The sequence below is a fragment of the Chenopodium album genome, chromosome 16 (genome assembly GCF_948465745.1).
Source record: "Chenopodium album chromosome 16, dcCheAlbu1.1, whole genome shotgun sequence".
Taxonomy (NCBI): Eukaryota; Viridiplantae; Streptophyta; class Magnoliopsida; order Caryophyllales; family Amaranthaceae; genus Chenopodium; species Chenopodium album.
In genome coordinates this window covers 29629840-29652636 of record NC_137849.1, presented here as the reverse complement: position 1 = coordinate 29652636, position 22797 = coordinate 29629840, and the positions used below count along the sequence as shown (strand labels likewise).

The window sequence follows — 22797 nt, the reverse complement described above, 5'->3', positions numbered from 1 at the left end:
TGTTCTTCTCTTTTGACATAAGTTTATATGACTCTAAACTCTCACCCAAAAGTGTTTTTGTGTGAGAGTGGTGTGAGAACAATAGGGAACATGCCTATGAATACAATTAAGTACCACTTTGCGTTGGAATTTTATTTTCAAGTTAGTGATTTGCATCGATCACGACACACCATATTTGTTCCATTGATTATAAGATCAAGTGATCAACATTTCGATCTTATTGTTTATTTCTTTCTCGTAGTCTTGAAAACATCTTATTTTACAACAATTTAACTGAAAACGAAATTATTTAATTTTAATGGCTACTCAATCGGTATTGGTCGAAAGATTGTATGGTATAAAGAAATATACTTTTTTGGGGGAAAATTTCTGTTCACGTTTTTCTAGGAGCAATCCTGAAGATGGCCCCTGATCGAAGGTCAAATTTTGTCGGTTTGGGATGAAATTTTGAGAGTGTATTCGGGACATATAAGCCTTATTTTTAATTAGTTTACTTTTCAATAAACTATCATCTACCAACGCAATATTTTATTCCATTTAACTCACCTTATTCACATAAGTGACCAAACCAATGCACTTAAAGAAACAAAGAGATTAATAATCCCAAGTCAAAGCGTGTCGATACTCAAACCTTTTTTATTTCTTAGATCTTTTATCTCTTCTTTCTCTCTCCAAAACACCAAATTTCAATTGTAGTTTTTTTTTGATTTTCTGGGTAATTTCATACAATTATAAATTCGTTGTAATTTTATTTTGATATAATCTCACTATTTTTTGGGTAATTTTATACAATTATGAATTCTGGGAAATTTTATTTTGATATAATCTCACTATTTTCAAGGTAATTTTCATACAATTATGAATTTTCCAAGTATTTTTTTTTACTTCCTGTTTTAATTTTAGGGAATATCTCATTATTCAACCTCAAGAACTAATTTGCGATCGAACCTAGAAAACAGCAGAAGGAACCGCCAATAGCAATATTGGTTCTTCAAATACAACCGCTACCAACAATTGCGATTGTAAATGTAAAACCGCTATCACCAATTGCGGTTTTACCCTTAAAAAAAAAAGCTAATATTCGATTCTCCGTGGAAACTATTTATTAGGGAATAAGTTTTTAAAACAACGCAAAATAGAAATTAAATTTGATTTAAACAATTTTTGTGGAAATCGTTCAAATAAATTATTAAAACTAATAAAAATAAAAAATAACTTAAGCAAACATCATCTTACCAAAAACCTAGATCTGTCTTCGTTCTCTCTCTCTTTCAGTTTCCTATTCAGCGCAACCCACTTTCTCTATTAACGCGACTTCTGATACTTCTATCTTCCATTGAAGCAGCTTCTGAGGTACTCGTAACATTTTGCTCTCATTTTGCAATCATCGAATTTCAATTTCATAATCTAGGATTTTTCATTGATTTAATTCTCAGTATACTCAATTTAGGGTTCTTCTAAACTCAATTATTGAACTATTGGAGTTATGATTACTAAATTCGAATTTGTTGCTAGAGAAAAAAAAATTTTGAGCATAATTTGATATTTGAATCAAATTTTTCGGATGAAACTATGAAATTGGACCTTTTCTCCCTAAAATTATGAGACTAATTTGATAATTGAATCATATTTGGTTGTTTGTTCGATTTATTTTGCTGTAATTAGTTCGTATTTTCAGTATTCCTTATATTCTTTATTGAAAGTTACTTTCTTGTTCTTGAGGTATAGTGGAATCTTCTATGGATCCTACATCGACTCAAGTCGATGGGGAAGAGCCGGAGAACGGAAAGAAAAATGGGTTAATCGGCAAGCCTGGTAAGAATTTCAAATTCTCTAAGTGAAGTGTGTCTGAATTTTACTTGTTAGAACCTGATAAGCAAGGTAAGTTATGGCGTAAAAGTAAGAAATGCGGTTAATCGAATTTTGCTGATAGCAAGTGTGTTGCTAGTAATTTGCTTTGTCTTTTTTCTAGTTGATTAGAGGAAAGATATTAGGATGTATGCTAGATGCTATTGTAGACAAATGCTGCTGGTCTTGGTGCTAGGGCTCCGGCATTTGATTTTGATGGGTTTCGTTAATTACTAGATACTGCTATTGTTAAGCATGGCTTGCCAGTGTGAAATGCTAAAGGTAAAGTTTGGGTCAGGAATGCATTTTTACCCCATTCATCGTTAACCTCTAGATACTTACATCGCCTTGGTAAAGCCGATCTCTCTTTCACTTGTAAAGTGTCACTCAAATTTATACACTACTATACACAATAATTATCAATATACCTCATATCGGGCAACACACTGTTTTAACATTTTGTACTCATATGTAAGTGATGTGTATTTGTTTCCTAATTTTAAAATTACATGCTTCATGCTTTTTACCGACTGATTTTTGCACTATTAAAATATTAGTGACCAATTTTTTATTATTTCCCACGTCACATCTTAATCACCTCTTTTATTTGACACATTTTCTTAGGTGATAAAATGTATGGTGGTTATCAATTATTTTAATGAAGAACTAGGCATGGTGAAAGATATGTGGGAAGAGAAAAGTATTAAGTAGTCAAAGTTGTGCATCCACAAGCATGGAAGTCTATATTTTGCAATTGTTGTGCAACAAAAGAGTTGTCCTTGGTCCATTACATCATTTATATTAGCTGACAATGACAAAGTAATTACAATAACTTCAAGATGAAGAATAACATTCCATTTCCAATGTAAAATATTACCTATGATGATCGAACTTGGCAAGCTTCATTGTACTCATTTTGAGATGACCAAAGTGCAAACATGAAAGATGGATTAGAATAAGAAGGAAGAAGATAGACAACTATTCTCACATATAATCAAACTAAGCCTTTTCTATGTGATCAAGAGTCTTTCTTTAGTAATGTACCATCAATTTCAGCTTGATATGGTTAGTTATTTGCTATTTCATCTATTTCTAGTGCTTTAATCCAAAACCATGTTTAATTAGGCCAAAACACTAGAATTATTACTCGTATTATTAGAGATAAGTTTGGTTCCTATAATAGAGGTAGTTGCTTTTTTTTTTTTGGGTGCTTTAAGAAAAATATTATTGGTGAGGGAAGGTTTATTGTCCAGCAAAGAATATGATAATGGCCAATATATAGCCATCAAGTTTTCACATTTTTTTTCTCCTTATTGATCCTTCATTGGCTCATTGCCATTGCTTTATCTTTCTCCATCCCATAAGATATAAGTTTAGTTCAAAAGGCGTAAGCTGTGTTGAGGCACATAGGGTCCTTGGAGCCTAGGATGGCAAAGGTGTGCATCTTTCATAGTCTATGTGCACTTCATTTTTGTAAAATGTTTTGTGGTATTGAATTTTCCTATTAATAGAATATAGATCTGAGCTAAAAGAAGGGTAGGGAGGTGTCATGTGACTATCCTAGTAAATATCTAACTACTTTGTGGGGCGTACTTCTAGATTGTATAGTAGAAAAAAAAAATCTAAAGCCATCCTCCAAGTCTCCTTATTGAAAAAGATTGTAGGAGGATAAAAGAGAGGGTTAAAGAAGAAATTAAGATCAAAGAGAGAGAAAGATGAAATTTACCTTAATGCTTGTCGTTAGATGGCCATTGGAGCTATGGTGGCAGAGATGGTTGAAGATGGCCAACAGATTTCTATTTAGGAATTTTCCAAATTGATGAAAATTAATTTGATAAAATTAGGGTTTTTGATTTATAAGTCTGGGTATGTTTTTATTTGAAGTGATTTTGAGAAAATTCCATTGTTACATACTATTGGCTCATCATCCCCAAAAGAGTGCACTTTAAGTGCTTTCTCATCACAAAGTTAAACTCTTCGCATTGGTTGCCTAAAGCGTTTTCACTTGCTGTTGGGATCATGTAGTGCCTAAGCTCTTTTTATGACTAAGAATATAAGCAAGCTCCTTAGAATGGTGATAAGGGTTTTCCAAGTATAATAACGAGTACAATTATGTGGAAGAATATATTTATAGACATTGATCATTCATATCTCCAAATTAGCACAATTAATTATTCACATGTTAGAGTGTTAGACTCTAACTTGGAGATGCCAAAGCTGGTTTGCACAAAGACAGGTACGGGGATCGGTGTTTGAAAAGAGCACTTGAATGCGTTAAAGGCACACAACATTTTTTTTTTTTTAATTTCGCATAAAAATTATTGATGAGCGCTTGAATGCCTTAAGGGAAGTCCATAGTGCCTTGGTGTGCCTTTTTACACATTGATAGGGACAAATGGGCACGAGGATGAAAAACAACAATTTTCAAAATTCTAGGGTATGTGTACGACATGGAAAAAGAAAAATTATACTCGTGTAAAAATTCAAAAATAAAATAAAGAGAAAAAAACTCAAAATTATATTTCTTAAATACTCCCTCTATTGTAGAATAATTTGCACGTTTGATTCTTCTTCTTTTTTTTTTTTTTTTTACTATTTATTTATTAACTTTGATCAATATTTTTTTTAATGTATTAAAAACAATTTTTTTTATCATGTAATTTATTAAAATAAAGGTTCATAATATCACCTCTTTTGTATTACTTTTGTCTTTGAAAGTTGGCTCTACTCTCTTTCACCTTATATGAAAAAAAATATATATATTCAGTATAATTAATTTTGGTAAAGATAAGTTCGATTAAATCAGTAACTATAAAGAAGAAATATAATAAGGAGTTAGTAAAAATAATTTCATTTTAGGAAAAAAAAAAATTCAATTAAGTAAAAATAATTCGAATTAAGTAATAATAATTTAGTAAAATTTAATTTCAGTTCAACAAAAATAAGTTGAAGAGAACAAGGCCTTTCTATTTATGTGATCAAAATTGAAACAACTTCGACCACTTTTTATGATTTAGGCCTTGTTCACTTAACTGAAAATCTTTCTACTGAAATGATATTATTTTTACTGAATTAAAATTGTTTTATTGAATTGAAATTATTTTTGCAACGGTAAAATTATTTTACTGAATTGAAATTTATTTTACTAAACTAAAATTATTTTTATTGAAGTGGAATTATTTTTATTAATTCTCAATTATGTTTCTTCTTTAAAGTAAATTATTTTTACTAAACTGACATTATTTTTACTGTTTTACCAAACAAAAATTATTTTTGCCGAATATTATTTATTTAAGGTGACGGGCCTTATGAAAAAGAAATAAATAAGCATGGGATCTTATTAGATTTGCCTTGGCTTTAATTGTCCAAATATCAACCTTATAATTTCCACTCACACTTGGCTAAAAAATATTAATGGTCAAAGATATAAATTGGAGACCGTGCAAATGCAAATGAATGGAAATATATTAGCATGTGGGATCTAAGTGTTGTAAATACTTTGAAATAAAGGAAGTATCTCTTAGGTCAACCTAGGGTATTGGCAGGTGTCAAACTTGACTATGTCAATTAATCTGAATATGAAATTTAAGTTTTACAAAAACTAATAATTTTTTTTTGCAAAATGTCAGATAAATTGTTATCATGTGACTTGTGAAATATAGGGTGGATGGTTTGGTTCATGTAAGCTATGTAAAATAATATGGAGGGAAAAAATGAATAAAAAAATAAAAGAAATAAAATTCAATCATCCATATGTCCCTAAGAAAAGTCGTTGCATACTAGACGATACATGAAAGAAGAAGATAGGAAAGCAATAAAAGAAGAAACAAATCAATCATTGATGTTTTATTTCCTTTACCACATCTCCCTTCACCTCTTCACTGCCATCGCTCCTACCGAATTTGATTTTCTCTCTTTTTCTTTCCTTGTCCCATTTGAAATTTCAAGATACATACTCTAGGCATCCCCGTCCTTGAATTGTCAGGTACATGAAACGTCCTTCCATTTGTCCCTTGTGCGATGTATAACTTGAACACCTTATCAAAAATGATTGAAATCTTTGTAGATTAATACTATAACTACTAGATGATATAGATCCTACACACGTTCTTTCTTAAGCCTTATATATACTTTTTGAGCTGCATTTTCTCATAAACTAGTTGGACAAAGATTTTCTAAATAATGTGAAAATAAGGCCCATTGCTTGCTACTATAATGCACAAAAATTTTCTAAATTAACATAGGCATTGTGTCTTTGTGTCTTTTCTCTTGATGTCAAGTTTTGGCCTTCCCATGACAGATTTGCATGGAATCATATCTTTAATGGCTTGCCCATTCAAGCTATTGAAGATTTGAACAATTTTGAATAGAATATAGTTTTAGAGGGCTAAAAACCCCGTGGACCATAGAAGGATAACTGGATAAAGCCCATTCAAGCTGTTGCACAATTTTGAATGGAATATAGTTTACAATGGACCATAGAAGGATAACTGTATAAGTTAAATGCTAAATGGTGTATTATAGATGATGCAAGCTGTAGTTATTAGTAGTTGGGATTTGTGGTTTTGTCCATCTAATGTTGTGAGTGGTATTTAAGTTCGAAATTAGGTATTGTGGTTTTATCTGTGTCATTTATGGACTAGACAATTTCAGAACATGCTTTTTACATATGCAAACTTGATTCGGAACTTTATGCATGATCAAATTGTTGATGTTATATGTATGGCAATATGATCATTAAATTGGTTTTAGCATGTTATTTAATTTAAATTTATTGTTTTATGCAGGTCCTGGATTGTTTGACGCATCACAGTATGAATTTTTCGGCAATGATATTGTTGAAGAAGTGGAATTGGGAGGGCTTGAAGATGAGGAGGATATTCCTATAGTTGGAATTGAAGATGATTATCAAATCGACCATGAAGAGGTGTATATTCTTCGATTGTATATGTGACTGTTTGAAATCGATGTTTTTGTTTAGATTCTATTAATTTAACTGTCCTATCGCTTTCTCTCACATTTAATCATTTGCAATTTTCTTGTTTATCTGGTAGTCATTTTGATGTTTGTAGGGATTGTTAAATCGATGAGCAGCCCTCCAAATTGATGTAGGCCACGTAGCATATAACCTCATTTTTTTGGAGCTTTTAACGCTTTTTGCATGCATGGAAATAAAGCACTAAAAGAAAGTGTGAATTTCGGGCAACAAATGGGGAAATAATTGGCCACTACCCATCAATACAAGTGGGCAGGTTGTGTGGGTTCTCTTTATAAAAAAATATTGTAATTAGGCTGGTTGTAGTGAGCTAAATGAGAGTATAATTCTCTATTTGTGGTGTACTAACATATATGATTAGCTGATATGCACTCGTTAATTGTTAGAGCAAGTTTAACCCCAAGTCTTAAGATGTGACATCATTTTTTATGGTCCCTATTGAAAATGATGTCATCAAATTTTTGTTAAGACTCACTAAGACTTGCCCAAATTTATCACTTTAGCCCTAAAACTCAAATATATAACATATTATATGTAGAAAAGTGGAAAAAAAAAGGATAATAAAAAGAAAATTGAGGTGGGTCTCAATCTCAAGTCTTAAGTTGAGTCTTGGAATTTCAAGACTCAACTTGGGACTTGCTTGAGATTTAAGAAGAAAAATGGAAAAAGTCTTAAACATAAGTCTTACGACTCAAGATGATGATGTGAAGAGTCCATGGATATTATTATTGGGATGGATATTGGTGTTGTTGTTTTGTTTGCATTATTTTATTATATTGTTGCTGCATTAAAAATTAAAATTACCTTGTCAAATGCAAAATTATAGGCTATTATATATGATAAATGCAATGCTGTTTGCCAATATACATCATCATTGTAATCTGAACTAATTTTAATTGAATTTTTCTCACGTGGTAAAGTGAAAATAAGGCCTTGTACTATGAATAATATCTTTAAACTCTAGAAAAAAAATTTGGAGACAAATTTTGTTTAATATTTTCTCATGGTAGAACTCAGTAGTCACTTGAACTGTATTTTTCCTCCGAAATTGTATAAAGTCTTTTCATTATCACGATGTGTTCATTAGTGTTTTCCTCTTCTCAATAGAATAAGCTAGGTGGTGAAGCGTTAATTCTAAATGTAATGAATAAAAACAGTTGCCATTTGTGTTAAACCTTTAATGCAATAAAAAATAATAATTTCTAAAAAAAAAAAAAAGAATAGATCTGTTTTTCAATTTGTTTAGAAAGTACTCCATAGATGATAATGTGTTTGGCTTCAAATTGAACTGTGAATAGATGTGTTCTGTTAAATGTGAACTATATGTAGTGATTTTGTTAAGCGATAATTTTATTTCATAATTAGTAATAGTACTTGCTTATTAGAGAATATTCGGTTACTATATAATTTTGATGAATTGGAGAGCTTTTATGTTTTATTTCTTCGAGTAAACTGTAATTGTATTGAAGACGGTAATCCCCACAAAGTTTCAAGCCTTGATCAATATTCTAGAGCATTCTCTTCAGTTTCTTGACCTTTAAAGTTGTTGATATTCTCATATTCAGTCATCATGTTAAATTATGGATTTAAAATATTGAAAGTAGTGAGTATGCTCGTAAAAAATAAAATTGAATATTTAATACTTCCTCTGTTTCCATATTATTGCAACAATTAATATTATAGGAAGTTTCACAAATATTGCAACATTTCCTTATTTGTACATGGTTTCTTTTCTATCTCTCTCCTCATCTTAAAATCTGTGCAATATTCCCATGTTGCAATGTTAAGGGAATGGTGGAAGTATTTTATTTCTTTCTTGAAAACAGACCAAATGATGTTACTGTATTCACTACTGAATTTAACTCAGCACACTTTTGACTTAATTAACATCTAGTGTTTTTTTGTCCCAAACTAAATTCCCATTTTAAATTTTGAATAGTCTTTCATTTGAATTTTTGCCATATGTAATTGCATTCTGCATATTAAGTGTGCTCTAATCATGGTATAGTTCAAGCAGCATCTGATTTGAATATTAACTTCTATATCTATTGGAATTTTACTCTGCAGGTTGATGGCATTGGATCTTTTTCTGATATTGATGATCTGGCTGGTGCTTTTACAAAGGTCAGTTAGTCAAATAGGCTTTATCTATTGACTTTATTACTATTGGTGAATATATGTGGAAGGGCCAATCTAGTTTTGTGTGAATTGTACCCCACCTTTCCCTTTGTATTTCTTAATTTCCCAAAACTGCTGAAGAGCATTGTGTCGACTGATCACTTAGTTTTGTATCTCTCTAGTAGGGATTTCCTTAGATTTTATTCATGTGGCAAGCAAACTCTGTAAATTGGAGAAATATTTCTACAAAGTTGATTGAACTGCATCTGATTGTCATAGAAGCAAGTATTGATTTGTCTCTAATTTTTAATTATAGATTTTATTTTCTCAAAGCTCACCTGATCAGTGATCACTTAAGTGCAAAGTGGTTTGTTTCTAATTCTTAATTATAATACTCCTTCCGATTTTTATAAGTGCCCCATTGACACTTTTTGCACTATTCATTTGACTCACTTTGACTTATGTTTGTGAATTATATATGCATAAGAAAAAATATAGTCTTGTGGGTACTTATTGAATCATCTCGATGAATAGATTTTAAATATTGAATTGTTGTAATTTATTCTTACTGGAAATTAAAGATATTATTGGTCAAAATTCTGCATCGGCATGTGTGCCAAGCTCCAATGAGTACTTGTTTTCTCAAGGTTCACCTGATCACTTAAGTGCAAGTCTGATACTGGGTTTTCAGGAGCTTTACTTTATTTATAGATGTCTTTCATGGTTCCCTCTATCCCTTTTTTGTTTATTTCTCCATTAGGTTTTTAAGAACTATTGTGATTTCATGCAACTTAATAAATGAAATTGCGGCTTGTTTGGTCATTGGTAATAATGGAGGTGATGAATCTATATATAGCTTTGTAAGAAAGTTCCTTGCCAATGCAAATGGTAATACTCCAGTACCCCAAGTACCTCTTTTTCTACGACAAATTTTCATCACCATGCAATTCCATTACATAGGAAGGTAATAGAAAGTTTTGAAAAATGATATTTGTTTGGTGATGGAGTTGTGATACCATGAACATTGCAATTGGACGTTCTTTGCAAATTTGTATTCATATTCATTCCCAATAGCTCGATATTTACCTCTTTTTAAATGGGCCAATAGTAGTGTAGGCTCTCTACCAACATACTTGTGCTGCAATGTTGTGGATTTTACTTCATGGTAATCATTTGGTGAAATTCAGAAGTTTATAACCTTTCTTGAGGGACCATGTGGAAGTCAACTAGTCAAGTACTCCATATATGGTTATACCCCAGTGCACAAGGTTCCTGCTACATAGCGCAGGTCTGGGGAAAATCCAAATGTACGCGGCTTTACCCTTGTTTTCATTGAGAGGCTGTTTCCTTGTATTGAACCCATGACCTAGCAGATAGCAAGTACACACTTAATAATGTGTCCGACCTGTGATCACTCTTGAGGGACCATGTGGAAGTCAAGTATGTGTTTAAAATCCCTTGTTAGTGTGAAACCTTGTGCTTTTTCTTTAGTTTTATCATTATTTCTGTGCTCTTGCCCTCCCAAGACCCAAATGTTTCTAAATTTATTAAATAGAGGACACAGAAATCGCCAGGAATTTTTTAGTGAGATTGGACTTTCAGTGTTAGTTTTGCCTAAACAGATTGGTGCTTTTCATGCCTCTATTGTTTGTTTACTGCGTTTAATGTTTGTTTAAGAGCTTATTTTTTGTACAATTTATTTTTTATGCAGCTAAACAGGACAGTCAGTGAACCAAGAACTGGCTTCATTGGTGATATGGGGTCCAGAGAGAGTGAGTACAATCATATATCTTATCACTTTGCTACATTGAGTGTGACTATTGAACTCTTTCCTTGCTTTTCATCATCTTGGGAATTGAATGCTTACATAGATAATGGCCTACTTTTTGTGTAAAATCAAGCTTCTATAGCTAAGCTAATGGTATAGTGATTTAGTTCAATCATCCAAAATAGTGAATTTTTCCAGACTTCCTTAATACTTTGGAAGACAGCCATTTTGGTTATTTATTGACCTTGAAGTTTGGACGTAGGTGTATGTGTTATAATTATTTATACTTAAGGTTAGTTCTTATTTTGTTTAGTACAAAATTTACTTGCTGTTTTCTAGGAGTTTGTATGATTTTTGGACTGATAAGATCAGGGACGAATGATGTGCAACTGAAGGTCCTGAAACTTTACATGAGCATGATAGCTGTATTTGTTGCATGGAAGGTCTTAGAGGAAAAAGGAATATTGAGCCAGAAAATGTTTTTAAAATGGAATTTATCCAAGAAGTGCCACAACTCCATTTATTTGTATTTTTTGTTTCTGAGCTTTCTTACATATGGTCCTTAATAAAGTCCAGAGGAGATAGAATCTGTTGTACAATCCTGGTCACTTGTACGGTGACTTTTGGCTATTGTTGTCTTTCTAGGTTTTTGAAATAAATTGTTAAAAATTATAAATTTGCTTTGTCTCCATTCCTCTATCTGCAAAAATCATCCTTTGTGGTTTGATCCGCTTTCCTTGGTCCAGAATATACGCAGCATTATTGAGCTCTCTCAAGTCTTGACCGATTTTTATATTTTTAGGTTCTGCAGCTGAGTGGTCACAGGATATTGACTATTCAGCCTGGTATAATCAGCATGAATATCATCCAGAAGGTGTTCCTGAAAGCAAAAAGTGGTCTTCACAACCCTATGGCTCCTCTGTTCGTGCTGCAGAGTCTAATTCATTGCATAGAACATCATCATATCCTGAGCCCCCGCCTCAGCTTCTTCCTCAGCGTCATCAAAATTTCTCTAGTGAACCAATTCCCATGCCTAGGTCTTCCTTCCCCTCCTATCCTTCTTCTGGGACCAGGCCACAGATGCTTCCACCAAACCACCATCCACAGCATGCAAACAATCCATACCTTTCTGGTAGACCACAGATGACACTGCATTCACAAACATCCTTTTCTGGTCCTATGTCTGGTTTACCTCATGCTTCCCATCTTGCTTCAAATCTGCCTCACTTCTCCCCTCCAGGTCATTCTATGGAACGCCCTCCTGGACAATGGTTAGATCGTGCCAACCTCGTGAACAACATGTTGCAACATCAATTACCTCATCAGAATGGATTGATGCCTCAGTTGATTTCTCAGCAGCAGCAGCAACCACAGCAGCAGCAGCAGCGACTGCACCATCCAGTTCCTCCGCCTTATGGTAATTTAACTGGGGTACATTCTCAACTTTATGGCCCCCATATGTCTGCATCACCGCCCATGCTGAACAAATTTGATGCAATGATGGGGCTCCCTGATCTCAGAGATCAAAGACCTAAATCATCGCAGAGGAACAGGCAAAATTTTCGGTACAACCAACAGGGTTTTGATTCAAATGGTCAACGGAATGATGGTGGGTGGCCAGTATATAGGTCAAAGTATATGACATCAGATGAAATTGAGAATATTCTTAGAATGCAGTTGGCTGCGACACACAGCAATGACCCTTATGTAGATGATTACTATCACCAAGCTTGTCTTTTCAAAAAATCTGCTAGTGCAAGGTTGAAACATCATTTTTGCCCCACTCAACTCAGAGATCTTCCTCCAAGAGCTCGTCCTACTGATGAGCCCCATCAATTTCTTCAAGTTGAGGCACTGGGAAGGATTCCTTTCTCTTCTATCCGCAGGCCAAAACCCCTTCTTGAAGTTGATCCTCTGAATTCAACTAGCTCTGGCAGTGGTGAACAAAAAGTTATTGATAAACCCCTAGAACAAGAACCTATGTTGGCTGCAAGAGTGACTATTGAGGATTGTCTTTGTCTTCTTCTTGATATTGATGATATAGACCGTTTCCTTCGATTTAATCAATTCCCAGATGGTGGTGGTGAACTGAGACAAAGGCGGCAAAGCCAGCTGGAAGGATTAGCAGCCTCATTACAGCTGGTAGATCCACTTGGTAAAGATGGTCAAGCTCCTAAGGATGATCTTGTATTCCTACGAATAGTTTCTCTCCCCAAGGGACGGAAGCTTCTTGCAAAGTTCCTAGGTATAATTTCCTCTGGAAGTGAGCTCCTCCGGATAGTTTGCATGGCCATTTTTCGTCACTTGAGATTCTTGTTTGGTGCCCTTCCTTCTGATCCAGCCGCTGCTGAGGTGACTGCTTACCTTGGGAAGGTTATATCTTTGCGTGTAAGTGAAATGGATCTTAATGGACTGGGTGCTTGTCTCGCTGCAGTTGTCTGTTCCTCAGAGCAACCTCCACTTCGGCCTATTGGGAGTTCTGCTGGAGATGGTGCCTCTGTTGTTGTGAAATCAGTTCTTGACAGAGCAGCTGAGTTACTTAGAGACGCCCGTGAATTTTCCAATCCAGCCTTCTGGCAGGCATCATTTAACGAATTTTTCAATCTACTCTTGAAATATTGCTTGAACAAGTACGATAGCATTGTGCAGCCAATGCAAACGCAGGGATTGCCAAACATGACCACTGATGTGGCCAAGGCTATTAAGAAGGAAATGCCAGTTGAGCTGTTACGAGCAAGTCTTCCTCATACTAGTGAGCACCAACGGAAACTCTTGCTGGATCTTGCACATCGTTCCGTGCCTTTAGTTGGTTCTGGTGCTCATGGAGGCAGTGGTAGTTTTGATGGTTGAGAATTTGATGTCACATGAACTCTCGAGGCACCAATATGAATTAACAGGCATTTGATTTAAATGGTTTATTACGATGCAGAGTATTTTGATTCCTCGTGTTGTTGCCAAAGTGGAAGAAACTGGTGGTAATCCGTTTGAAGACCCCTGAAATTTGAACCTGTAAGAGCAAGTTAGAATTTTTTTGGTTGTCGATGGTCTTTGGTGGAGCTTATTTTTTATGATGCTCTATAGTTAAAGTAGGATGTACAGGGTCCATAAGTGGGTCCCATGTTCCTGTGTTATTTGGTTTGAAGGAGCTGGGAGAATTTTGCATATCACATTGAAGATCAAGTATGGCCGCCATCGGCTGTTCCATTTTTAGCTATTCATGCATTTAGCTCAAAGCCGTAGAGCTTTGGTAGTTTGGGAATGGAAATCATATAATACGAAGTGGTTGCCTTGTAAGCCAGGTAAATTTTAAGATGGCAACGCGAAGATTATAATTGTCTTTATCTTTGCTTGTATGTAACAATAATAAACCAATGTTTTAGATTAATGTTGTTTTAATTCTTGGCCTCATTTCTTTAAGGCTTATTTTATTTGTCCGCAACATAATTGATAGTTGTGGCAATGTGGCCTCTTTTTTGGAAAAAAACATATTGAAGTAAGTTGGAGGATGTCATCATTGGCAACATTTTTTGGCTTGCTATTATCCATAACAAGATAATTCATTTCAATTTATAACTGTTAAAATTATGTTGTCAAGTGGTATAATATTTTGTTTTAGTGATTAAAAAGCCATAATGGGGGATGAGAATCGATCCTAAGATCTCCTGAAATCGGGAGGGTGGGAGGATATCTGATAGCTCTAACCATTATAAATTATATACTACTAAAAGCAAATCTATAGGGACACTTGACAATGTATTATTAAAATATTTTCCGCCAAAATTGCATTTTAAGAAATACTCCCTCCGTCTTATAATATAGTTATTGTTTTCCTATTTTGGAGAATCAAAATGTTGTTTCTGTTTCTATTTTTAGATAGTATGTAAAGACCATTATAGTCTCACTTTTTTAACTTTATTCATTATACTTTCTAATTTACCCTTGAATGTTGCACATGTCTCGTACTTTTTTTTTCCTTTTTCTCTCTTTAATTTTTGTCTATGATTGTACTTTTCACTTTTATTAATGTACTTTATCAGTTTCTCCTATTTCTTAAATGCCGTGAAAAAACACAAACAAGAACTATATTATGGGATGGAGGGAGTAATTATTATATTAAAATAAGATTGCATTTAGATTATGACTTTTATATTATATAATCTAAGTAAACTTCTTAAAATATCAACTTGCACATGATATTATTCCATATTTAAACATTTTCTCTCCCATGTTTTTATTATTTTAATACGAAGTATATTTCATGCGGTTTAATACTGATCAATCGATTCATTTTTTTAAAAATATATAATTATTATAATTATTCAATATCCGTGCATTGTGCGGGGTTTAACCTAGTTTGAGCTAAATGTGAAGTACTCCGTACATGTTTTTTTGAAGTAAATGTGAAGTACGTATTTGTCAAATGGTATGTTGATGTAACATTTTCAAGATTTTTTTAGAGACTATTCTCATATTCCCTCTATTGTAAAATAATTGACATATTTGACTTTTTATCAACTTTAACCATTTATTTTTATTGTTGTATAAGGTAACATGTTAATAAGGTGTTGGATTAATTAAAATAAATATTATTGAAATGTCGAGTTTTTATTAAAATTTTATTTTATATAATGACAATAAAAGATGGTCAAAGTTGATTAAAAAAAAAAAGTTGATAAAAAAAAAGTCAAATATCTCGATTATTGCGGGATGAATTAAGAATATACGGAGTATGAGACACAAGCTTCGTATCGCAGATGGTGAAATTGATTCAACTACTTATTAATCCAATTACAATTGATAATCAAGAATCAAATTTAGCTTTCCATGTACATCAATTTGTGGGAATGATCTCATGTGTGAGAATGAATACCATGAACATAACAACATGTTCGGCTGTGGGTTTATTTATAATTAAAAAACAAGATCCTTTGACTGGTTATTTTCAAACTATCTAAAACCCAAGGGATGTGAGGAATTAATTTTGGCACACCAAATTTGATTTTTGCACACTCATTCTAAGAGCACATTTTTCTATCCTCCTATCACATGGAGGTGTGCCAATATCTATCAAAGGTATGTGCCAAAATCAGATTCCAAGGTTTGTATCCTAGAACTTTCATGACAAATCAGTCTTTTACTATGAAATCGTGAAAGCGTGTGTTGCAACTATGAATATTGGATATGTACACTTGAGAGGTGATGCATCTGCTGCTTATAGCCTCAGGGGACATACAATTGCTCAAGCAATAAACTATAAGTTGGTAAGAAATAAAAGAAAAGATGTAATTGGTATTCCTACTATTTATTATAGTCAACATTGATGAACATATAAGTTGTTGAGTAGGAGGTCAAGCTTGAACTAGCTGTTAAAAGAAGGAAGATCCAGTGCACATTAGTGGGCTGCTATATCAATTATTAAGTTACAATAAATACTTATATGTGCTGAGGGAGTCATGTCAGGCTACGATGGAGGAGGGCATCGAGTTGAGGGTTCAGGGTTTATCTCACTCATCTTATCTACATCGGCTCCTTTAGAACAACCCTTGAGTCTCAGACCAAATCGTCATCTGCAGATACGTACAGATCATATGCTGCAGCAGCAGAAGCAACCAGCTCTGGTGGTGGCCGGAGGGGGACTGATGAGCGAGAGCATGCCTTCTGGATCCAGAAACAAGCCCAAACCGCCCATTTGAGACACTCCAAATGCGCTGAGATCTCACGTGCTGCAGACATCATGGATTCTCGGTTAACCTATACCCGGAAGAAGGCTAGAAGCCAGTATCATCAGTGAAAAAGGCAACGTCATGGACGTCAACCTGCAGACAGCTGCAGACATCATGAACAAGTTCTAAAAAGTGGATCAGAACAAGTTCTGAACTTCTAAATATCAGATCAGTACACAGTACAAGTTCTAAATATCATACTTATTCCGTTTCTTAATACTTGCAACTTTTTATGTGTTTAGTGAAATCAAGTTGGTGCATGTATGAAGATTTGGAAGAATATTTCAATTTTCAAACCATAAGTTTTATTATGAAATTGAAAATACTGTCAAAAAATTACACTGCGAATTATAACTAAATATAAATACGGCTACACAAGTCTTATACAAAGAGTAAAATAGATAAGTAAAACCGAGCACACGCTAAACGTAATTCGTGAACATATGACCTTGTTTGCGGCACAGACTTTATACTCCCTTAGCATCCGCTCCTTCAATAGCTTATTATTAAGGATATTTACTCTAAATTCCTTATTCTCCTTTTTCCTGATATTTTCCTTTCATTGTTCTTAGCTGGCATTATGTTATATTTGGTTTTGTCCCTTTCCTTTCTGTTATGATGTATTGCTTAATACACTGAATGTATTAGATTATGTGCCAGCTAGGTACAGTAATCTTTAGGTGCATGTATTAAGTATGGGTGTGACGAAACGGTTAAGCCAACAATCAGATTATTCTCCTCTCTTCTCTTTAAATTCTGCTCTCTTCTTTCTTTTCTCTGATATTTTTCTTCTCCCTTCTGATATTTTCCTTATCTCCTGAACTTCCTTATTCTCCTTTTCTATCTCTTCTCTTCATCTTATGTTTCTTCAAATGGCTGTTGGTAATGGAAGGATCACGATCCAGGATATGCTTAATTCTCTTTTTCTTCACCACTTTGACAGTGCTTCTTCTGTTTACAGATCTTGGCGCAGGACCATGGAAATCAACCTCTCCTCTAAACGCAAGCTTGGGTTTGTGATGGGAACAGTTCTCAAACCAACTGATGATGAGATGAAGGCTGGGCTATGGAACACCTGCAATGACATGGTAATTGCTTGGATCACTCATAATGTTTCTTCCATTGTTAAGAAATCTATTATGTTCATGACCTCTGCTAGAGAAATCTGGTTAAATCTTGAAAAACGATTTTCTCTAACAAATGGTTCTAGAAAATATAAGCTCGATAAGGATCTATTTGAGATAAAACAAAATTCCATGCCTGTAAATGAATATTTTACTCTGTTGAATGCTATTTGGGAAGAATTAGACTCTATGAATTTGCTACCTACTATAACTAATCCTAGTGTTGAAGTGCAAAAATCTGCTAAATGCATTCAACACTCAGAGAGAGGAAGCGAAGCTCTTCCAATTTCTGAATGGATTGGATGAGGTATACAATCCTCGGAGAAATCAACTACTCCTCATGATTCCTCTACCTTCAGCCGAGACAGATGTTGCTGCTATACAACAAGAAGAAGCTCAAAGAGAGGTGTTGAACCTCAATAAGTCTGCCAGTGATCCAATGGCTATGTACAACAGACCTGTTGGAGCTGATAGGTCATTTGCTTGTGGTCTTAAAGGTCATAGAAGTGACAAGTGCTGGATAGTGATTAGCTACCCTAGCTGGCATCATAATTCATTTGCATCCCCTAACAGATCTAGATCTAAATCTGTTGGTACTCAAAGGTGGAATTCTGGACCTAAAAGTGGTGGATAAAAAAATGGATGTTGTGGCTCAGTCTAGCTCTGATAATGGTGGACTGCTATTTACACCACAACAGCTAGATCAACTAGCCAAAATGATGCCCAAACTGCTGACTCAGGTTAAGGGATCAGAAACTGATGAAGAATTGGAACATTACTCAAGCATGATTTCATGCCATAATGGCACATATTCTCAGGAGTGGATCATTGATTCTGGAGCTTCAGATCACATGACACCATGTGTGCAACATGAATGAATACAAGAGTGTGAACAGCATGTCTAAGATCAACCTTCCTACTGGTGACAAGGCTGGAATCACTCACATTGGACATTCTGTTCTAGACACTAGATTGAAACTAGAAAATGTGTTACGTGTTCTTATGTTCAAGCATAACCTTCTCTCTGTGCAGAAGCTGATTAAGAATAATCAGTGTGAAGTGCAATTTCACCCAAATCACTGTATTATTGCTGATAGCAATATAAAGACAGTAAGAGGAATGGGAAAAATGAAAATGGCCTTTATTATCTAGTTAATCATCCTACAGATGCCTGGGCTCAGAACATCTTGCTGAAAGAAAAAAGGGATGCATTCAACACAAGCTGCAATCAAGATAAGGTAGCAGATCCTCTCACTTTGTGGCATAACAGGCTAGGACATGCATCTCTTACCAAATTGAAACACATCTCTTGTGTTAAACCCTATGCTCAGCAGAATGCAAAAGTTTGTCTCACATGTCCTATGTCCAAATTTGCCAAACTGCCTTATTCTCTAAGTAAATCTCATGCCGATGATATATTTAAACTGATTCACATGGACATCTGGGGTCCATATAAAGTTTGCACCAAGGGAAAATATAGACACTTTTTTACTATTGTGGATGATCATAGCAGAAACACTTGGGTCTATCTTTTGCAATACAAGTCTGACTCTCTCAGCACTCTAGAAGAATTTCTCTCTTATGCTCACACCCACTTCATGAAGAAAATAAAGTTCATCAGATTAGATCAGACAATGCCCTGGAATTTGATGATGCTCCCTGCAAAAACTTCTTTGCTAAACATGGCATTGTGCACCAATCTTCCTGTGTCAAAAGACTTAGCAAAATGCTAGAGTGGAAAGGAAACACAGGCATGTTCTTGAAGTTACAAGAGCTTTAAGATTTCAAGCTTTTCTTCCTTTGCTCTAATGGGGTGATTGTGTGATGATAGCAACTCACATAATAAATAGACTACCTACACCAGTTTTAGGGAACAAGACACCTTTTGAATGCTTATTTCATAAGTCACCCACTTATGATCATCTAAAGGTGTTTGGTTGTCTGGCCTTTGCTTCCAATCCATAGCACCAACTGACAAATTCCAAGGCCAAAGGGGAACCATGTCTCTTTTTGGGATACCCAACAACTCAAAAAGGTTACAAATTGCAAATTTGATAACCAAACAAAATTTTGTTTCCAGGGATGTCATATTTCATGAACACATATTCCCCCTTCATCCTTCTTCCAATACTCAATTCATGCAACCTCTAACTGACATAGCTACACCTATCATTCATGATGTCACAGTTGATGCTACAACCGAGGATGATGAAGATGATTTTCAACAGGATCAACCTATTCCAACTCCACGGGTCTCACCTATTTCCTCTAACCAGTTCTCATCTTCTCCCTCTACACCTCAAATATCACCTACCTCTTCCATTTCTCCATTTTCTTCACCAGTTCCACCACCAGTCTGAAAATCTCTAAGAGATCATCATGCTCCTGCTTGGCATAAAGACTATGTGATGCCTCAGAATACTGCTCACATCAGTACCTTGCTGAGACTGAAATTTAGAAAGAATTTCATTGCTTCCTTTCTTCCCTGACCAAATAAATTGACCTTATCTACTTTAAGGATGCTGTATAACATTCTCACTAGATCAAGGCTATGAATACAGAACTGAGTGCCCTTGAGCTCAATGACACTTGGGAAATTACACACTTACCACCTGGTAAGACTTCCATTGGCTGTATAAGACAAAGTATAACCCAGATGGGTCCATAGAGAGACACAAATCAAGGCTGGTCCTGCTTGGTTGCAAACAACAATATGGCATTGACTACTCTGAGACCTTTGCACCAGTTGTAAAGATGACAACTGTGAGAACTTTGTTAGTAGTTGCAACCATGGAACAATGGCATGCCATACAAATGGATGTCAAAAATGCCTTTCTTCATGGTGATTTACATGAAAATGCCTCAGGGCTACACAGGTCTAGGTAGGAGAATTGAGCAGACTCTTGACATGTCTTTGGTTCCCAAAGCTGATTCTTCTCTAGTTTGTAAGCTCAAAAATTCTTTATATGGCCTCAAACAAGCACCTAGGCGATAGTTTCACAAGCTGTCCTGTGCCCTTTTAAATTCGAGCTTCACTCAATCCAAATCTGACTATAGCTTGTTTACCAACTCACTGCTACCTCTATCACTCTAGTTCTGGTCTATGTGGATGATCTTCTAATATGTGGCAATGATTTAACTGAAATTGCCAATCTCAAATCTCTCCTGTCTAAGGTGTTTCACATGAAGGATTTAGGCCCTATCAGATATTTCCTTGGCTTTGAGATTGACAGATCTAATGTTGGGTTCTTTCTCTCTCAGAAGAAGTACACAACTGATATTCTCAAAGAGTTTGGAATGCTTAACACCAAACCTTTGCAGCTTCCTATGGATAGTCACCTCAAGCTTACTGCCGACAAAGGTGATCCTCTCCCTAATCCAAGTACTTATCAGAGACTTCTAGGAAGACTCATCTATTTGACTATTACTAGGCCTGACATTGCATTTTCCGTGCAAATCCTGGCTCAATTCATGCATCATCCCACAACTATTCATCTCCAGGCTGCTAAAAAAGTTCTAAGATATCAAGTTGGGACTTTATCTCAAGGCATTCTGCTTGCCACAAGCTTTGTTGCTCAATTAACTGCCTATTGTGATAGTGATTGGGCTAGTTGTCCTATGTCCAGACGCTCCACCATTGGTTATCTGCATCTTCCTTGGTCAATCTCCTATTTCATGGAAGACAAAGAAGCAGCCTGTCATTGCTCGTTCCTCTGCTGAAGTAGAATACAGGGTCATGACCCTCACTACTTGTGAAGTCACTTGGTTAACTGCTCTCCTCATGGACCTTAGCCTCAAGAACCTTAGCCTCAAGAACCTTCCTCCAACTATTCTCAAGTGTTATAATCAAGCTACTCTTGCCATTGCTGCCAATCCAGTCCTCCATGAGCGCACCAATCATGTTGAAATTGATTGTCACTATGTTCGTGATTAGATTCAACAAGGTATAATTCAGACTGTCAAGGTGCCCTCTACTGGTCACTGACCAAGGTTTTTCCTGTCAAGCTTCATGAGCAACATGTTCACAAGCTGGGAGCTTCCTTATTTCCTTGCCCACCAGCTTGAGGGGGGGTATTAAGGATATTTACTCTAAATTCCTTATTCTCCTTTTTCCTGATATTTTCCTTTCATTGTTCTTAGCTGGCATTCTGTTACATTTGGTTTTGTCTTTTTCCTTTCTGTTATGATGTATTGCTTAGTACACTAAATGTATTAGATTCTGTGCCAGCTAGGTACAGTAATCTTTAGGTGCATGTATTAAGTATGGGTGTAATGAAACGGTTAAGCCGGCAATCAGATTATTCTCCTCTCTTCTCTCTAAATTCTGCTCTCTTCTTTCTTTTCTCTGTTCTAAGATATATTTCCTCTGCATTGGATATATTGATCTGCATTTGTCATCACTTATACTTTGCTTTTAAATATGAGTAAAGATCATAAACAATTGATAACTTGAAAATATACATCGAGACAAATTTAACAAAATATCATATGATATTGTTTTGATATATGTAATAATCAGTAGATGCAATTAGGCTTACAACAAGAAGGAGATGCCTCAATGGAAAAGGAAGACATCACTCAAGAAAAGGGCTTTGCTCCCTAGATTCTTCACCTCCTTAGTCAGCCCATTATCAACATTTACCTCAAATACTTTGAAGAATGATGGCTTTGATAATAATAAACGGTTATCCAATAGCGATCGTACTCCATAACTACTTGCAACAACACCCCAGATGATTCTACTAGGTATATCTTGAAATGAAGCAGCCTAAATTCCGGTGCCTCCTTTAGTCTCACAAGCCGAATTGCGTCTCCAAACTCACCGCAATTCACAATATAGAATTCACCCTTACAAAATGTGATAGTACTATAAATCAGAACAATAGAATAAGGAAGTGTCGTAATCACCACCCACTCCCCATCCTTGCTATTCCAAAAGCGCGTAGTGTTTAACTCAGGGCATCACTTGTTGAGAACGACGACAAGGGTGTAAAGCGAAGTGGTTGACACAAGGCAGGCTGAGAGAGCAAAAAAGTGCTTCATCATACTATTGCCATTGAAGAGGAAAAGCTGCTTCAATGGAGGATAGAAACATCAATAGAGTGGTGCTTGACAAGTCAGCCTAGAGCTTTCGTCACATGCCAAGTCAATCCATTAACTGAAATTACAAATTACTACGCGTTATGCTTAAGAGCTCGAGCTCCATCAAGCCGTTTGCAA

The 22797-nt window shown here is 35.1% G+C and overlaps 2 protein-coding genes across 3 annotated transcripts; both read left to right on the top strand.

Annotated features, from left to right (window-relative positions):
* The first annotated feature begins 1213 nt into the window (after positions 1-1213).
* Positions 1214-14265, top strand: LOC145586351 (protein PAT1 homolog). 2 transcript variants are annotated; one of them, XM_081643159.1, is made up of 6 exons: positions 1214-1353; positions 1729-1815; positions 6636-6775; positions 8912-8968; positions 10674-10734; positions 11533-14265. In XM_081643159.1, the coding sequence occupies exons 2-6, from the start codon at positions 1740-1742 to the stop codon at positions 13578-13580; spliced, it is 2382 nt and encodes a 793-aa protein (XP_081499285.1). In that variant the 5' UTR covers positions 1214-1353; positions 1729-1739; the 3' UTR covers positions 13581-14265. The 2 variants fall into 2 exon arrangements, with proteins under 2 accessions (XP_081499285.1, XP_081499286.1); XM_081643160.1 differs by having other exon boundaries at positions 1232-1353; positions 1723-1815.
* A 3060-nt stretch (positions 14266-17325) lies between these two features.
* LOC145584051 (uncharacterized) lies at positions 17326-18211 on the top strand. Its single transcript, XM_081640989.1, has 2 exons — positions 17326-17715; positions 17807-18211. The coding sequence occupies exons 1-2, from the start codon at positions 17326-17328 to the stop codon at positions 18209-18211; spliced, it is 795 nt and encodes a 264-aa protein (XP_081497115.1).
* The last annotated feature ends 4586 nt before the right edge of the window (positions 18212-22797 follow it).

Bases quoted from the DNA above. Each gene is read 5' to 3' on its own strand.
- LOC145586351 (XM_081643159.1), top strand. From the start codon at position 1,740: ATGGATCCTACATCGACTCAAGTCGATGGGGAAGAGCCGGAGAACGGA. The intron at 1,816-6,635 runs GTAAGAATTTCA...TGTTTTATGCAG, and splicing joins TGGGTTAATCGGCAAGCCTG to GTCCTGGATTGTTTGACGCA. The intron at 10,735-11,532 runs GTGAGTACAATC...TTATATTTTTAG, and splicing joins TGATATGGGGTCCAGAGAGA to GTTCTGCAGCTGAGTGGTCA.
- LOC145584051 (XM_081640989.1), top strand. From the start codon at position 17,326: ATGGCTGTTGGTAATGGAAGGATCACGATCCAGGATATGCTTAATTCT. The intron at 17,716-17,806 runs GTAAATGAATAT...CTAGTGTTGAAG, and splicing joins TAAAACAAAATTCCATGCCT to TGCAAAAATCTGCTAAATGC.